The sequence below is a fragment of the Cornus florida genome, unplaced genomic scaffold (genome assembly GCF_030987335.1).
Source record: "Cornus florida cultivar Cherokee Brave unplaced genomic scaffold, ASM3098733v1 CherokeeBrave_3.0.0_Hap2_Chr02, whole genome shotgun sequence".
Taxonomy (NCBI): domain Eukaryota; kingdom Viridiplantae; phylum Streptophyta; class Magnoliopsida; order Cornales; family Cornaceae; genus Cornus; species Cornus florida.
In genome coordinates, this window is record NW_026775572.1 from 70,267,719 (window position 1) to 70,272,046 (window position 4,328).

General features: G+C 37.2%; 1 protein-coding gene across 1 annotated transcript; it reads left to right on the top strand.

Moving 5' to 3' along the window:
- Positions 1-696: 696 nt before the first annotated feature.
- LOC132295292 (zinc finger protein CONSTANS-LIKE 16-like) lies at positions 697-2,973 on the top strand. The gene is made up of 2 exons (XM_059793491.1): positions 697-1,834; positions 2,631-2,973. Exons 1-2 carry the CDS (start codon positions 836-838, stop codon positions 2,877-2,879), a joined length of 1,248 nt encoding a protein of 415 aa, XP_059649474.1. The 5' UTR covers positions 697-835; the 3' UTR covers positions 2,880-2,973.
- Positions 2,974-4,328: the final 1,355 nt, after the last annotated feature.

Sequence of the window (4,328 nt, forward strand, 5' to 3'; positions counted from 1 at the left end):
GTAAATGTACTCAATATAGGTCAATATTCATTGCATCACTTTATTTGAAAAAAATAGCAAAAACAGATAACAAGAAGCAAACAAATACATCTTAAAATACAAAATAGTTGTTTCAGGGGGTCTGACTAAATTTTTACAAATGTGGGGGTCTCATTAAAAATTGAACAAACCATGGGAGGTTTAACTGAATTAAACCCATTATATAAATGCCCATATCTAATACATATATAATTCTCATGAAAAAAATTAAGAAAAATATTGTTATTTCATGGAATTAAAAGTAGAGAAAGTACATAAAAAAAAGTGGGATGCACTCTTCATCTCACTAAATATACACGTAATACTGAGATTGAGAAAGAGGGATACTGAGAGTAGGGGGACCTCAAACAAAAGTTCAAACTTAAGACTCTGATTGTTGTGGAGACTATGGAGACAAACAACAAAAGGGTCTGTTTCAAATTTAGTTAGTATGACCTGTTCTCATCCTTAGAGTCGGGCCCACGAGAAATCCCTAGGATAGAGATGCAACCAATCACAAAACAGAGGTTAAGATGAACTTTTCAAGCTCACCCAATTAAAAATTAGATAAGGGCCATAAGGCTTTGTGGGTCCTAAAAAGCACAATCATTCTCTGTGGAAAACGCCCAAAAGTGCAACCCAGAGGAGCCTTACAACTTTTCGATAGACTGTAAAAGTGCCGTGTGTGGGGTCACACTATCATATGCAATAATTCCACCATCTCCAAGTCCCTACCCTACATAAACAAAGAGCAAACCCAACATTTCCTCTGAACTGTTTTAGCTTAATTTTCTTTCATATTCCATTATTTTTTTCCATGGTATCAGACAAAAAGCTTGCCAACGCCGTCGGTGGCAAGACCGCTAGGGCTTGCGATAGCTGTATTAAAAAGCGCGCTCGCTGGTATTGTGCGGCCGATGATGCTTTCTTGTGCCAAGCTTGTGATGCCTCTGTGCACTCCGCAAACCCTTTGGCTCGAAGACACAAAAGGGTTCGCCTCAAAATTGCATCATTCAAATCATGTGATGAGTTTCATTTAGAAAATTTATTACCAACGTGGCATCCGGGCTTTACTAAGAAGGCTCGGACCCCTCGCCATGGAAAGCACAATCGGACCCCCAAAGCTGAAGAATCCGTTCGAAACCCACTTCCTTTTGTGCCGGACATGGGAGCGGAGGAGAATTCAAATGAAGATAACGAAGAGCAGCTCCTCTATAGGGTTCCAATATTCGATCCCTTTGCTGCGGAGCTGTCCAGATCAGGGAATTCGAATGAAGCAACCAGAGATGTTTTTGGGGGAGAGTCAAAAGCTGTGGTGAATGCTTGTGGCCATGGTGTCAATAGCTTGAATGAGTTTCTTCCCTCAGACATGGATCTTGCAGATTTTGCAGCCGATGTGGAGAGCTTACTGGGAAAGGGTCTTGATGAAGAATCATTTGATATGGAAGGACTGGGACTAGTAGATTTCAAAGAGAGTGATCAAATGGAGGGCTCTTTGGGTAAAGTGAAAGTTGAAGAAGAAGAAGGTATGGAAGCTGTCATGCGGAACCATCTGGATATGGAGACTGACCCGATGAGAGAGCCGTTTGAATTTAGGTTCGACTATGAGGAGGAAGACAAAGAAGCCGAAGCAGAAGAGAAGGTGGTGCAGAAGGACAAGGAAGAGTACAGAGAGATTGATGTGAAGAAGAAGAAGAAAATTTTATTGAGGCTGGATTATGAGGGAGTCATTACAGCCTGGGCTAACCAAAAGTCTCCGTGGACCACAGGCGATCGGCCGGAACTCGACCCAACTGATTGTTGGCCTGACTGCATGGTATGTTTACGTTCATTCTTAAATTATCTTCACTCACCATATGCCTATTCTATCCACAATGAATGCATAGATAACCTTAGACAATTTCACAAGGCTAATCGATTGTTTTGAACCATAAATTAGGGTACTTACTGTCTGTGCTTGGAGCACTTGAAAGTTACCTGTCAATACTAATGGGAACTAATGAAAATCTCACAACCCTAAATAAGTTTCACCCTTTTTTTTTTTTTTTTTTAGTGCCATATTAGTTGTTTATCTTTTCTTTTTAAATTTGAAAGAGAAAATTCTCACAACTTAATAGTATAACTATTTAAATTTGAAAGAATAATTTACTAGGAATAATGTATTAATTGTATGTTCTCTAAAAAGTTGTTAAACTGGTGTGTGTTGTCACGGAGATTCACCGTATATCCCATAGTTGTTTCATTAGCAATACTTCAAACCAGATGTCCCACAATTTGAGTGGAACAAAATAATAAGACTAACCAAAAGTCATTTGATCCGATCACCTTGCGTTGTGTTAAAAACGATAGACCAGAGGAAAATTTCAACTTTTAATATTACTTTACACAAAGTGGCTTTCTTATAGTCAAACCTTCATTATAGCTACTTGATCTCAAAAAATTGCAATTACAAGAATCTATAGATATTATTTTGGAACAATAAAAACTTAATAGGAAAGGATAAATAATATGGGAAATTTCTTATTTACTGAAAAAAGGAGAGTAAATTTCTCATTTGCTTTATATTTACATATGCTGAATTTAAGATAGTTGTTTGTGTGAATTTTTTTCAGGGTGGTTGTGGAACAGTTCATCACTCATATGGAGATATAGGAGTAATAGGTGCTCACACTGCAATGTTAGATGGAGGAAGAGAAGCCAGAGTTTCGAGATACAGAGAGAAGCGAAGGACAAGACTATTTTCGAAGAAGATAAGGTACGAGGTTCGGAAACTGAATGCAGAGAAGAGGCCTAGAATGAAAGGGAGGTTCGTTAAAAGGGCAAACTTTGCAGGGCCGAGTTTTCCTTTGCTTATCAAGTAACACAGTTAACACCAAGTTAGCATGTTCATTATTATGGTCGATCTGTACAAATCCAACAAATAAGATCCAATGTGAAAAATAAAGCTTATGCATACATGTGTTTTTGTTAGGGCGAAACAAAATAATGATGTTCATGATCATGTTGACAGTAGAACTTGTTACAAATACCAAAAAGTACAGATGTTATTAACCACTGATTGAGAAAGTTTTGAGATGTATGAAAACCCGAACAATTTTTTTTTAATAATTAAATTTCTTAATCTAATGATTGATAAGATTATATATATATATATATATATATATATTTTCTTAATTGGTGAATTGTAGCATTAGGATGGAAAGAATAAAGTACAGGAGCACACCCTGGAAACTAAGCCTTCCATTAATGAAAAAGCCCATTTCCAATACAAACTTAAGTAGAGTACAACAGTCCTATACTTGTAGTTCATGAAAAGAAGCATTTTGAACATCAAGAACTTCAAAGAGCATTTGTCTAGCCACGGTTTCTGACCTTATGTGGGATGTACCATGCAGTCTAGCATTTTTTTATTGTCAATCTTCTGATACCTAAGCCTCCTCCATATTTCTTCCTTGTAATAAAATCCCAATTCAACAAATGAGTCTTCTTAAATCTTAACATGTTCTGTACTGCCCCATTGAAAATTCCTACACAGCTTTTGGACATAGTTAATAACAGAAGTAGGAATATTGAAAGCATTACACCGGTGGTACAAAGTTGGAGTGATCAATGTCCTCAGGAACTCAGCTTTGCCAGCAACACAGAAATTTGTTATTCCAGCACATGATTTTCTTTGAGATTCTATCTATTAAGTCATTGCAATGAGATCTCTTCAACCCAATAATGCACAGAGGTATCCCCAAATATTTCAAAGATAGTTGTTCCTCCTTACATTGAAGCACACCCAAAATTGTAGTCTTCCTTCTAAATGCCTTGGAGAAAATCACGATACTCTTTTGGGTACTAACTTGCAGCCCAGTGGACTCCTCAAAATGTCTAAGCACACCAGCAAGAGTTGTAGCATTAGAAATAGAGGCTTTAACCAACAAATCATCAGCTAAAAAAATGTCGCTCAAAGTAGAGTGCTCAACTGACAGTGTATGAAACAGTCATGTCTCCATTGTGAACAGCAGTATTCAATAGTTGAGATATGTGTTCAGTCACTAATGTAAAAAGTAAAGGTGATAGAGGGAAACCCTATCTAAGTCCACAACCAGGTGCAACGAAACCTGCAGGTGATCCATTTACAAGAATTGAATATCTTGTAGAATTAAGGATAGTAGAGATCCAATTTAACCCATGAGCACTAAAATCATATCCCTCCAAAGCTTGTAGCAAAAACTACCAAGAAAGAAAATCATAGGCCTTTCTGATGTCCACCTTCATGGCTAATGTAATGTCCCAGATTTTTCCAAATTTGTTTCTTTTAT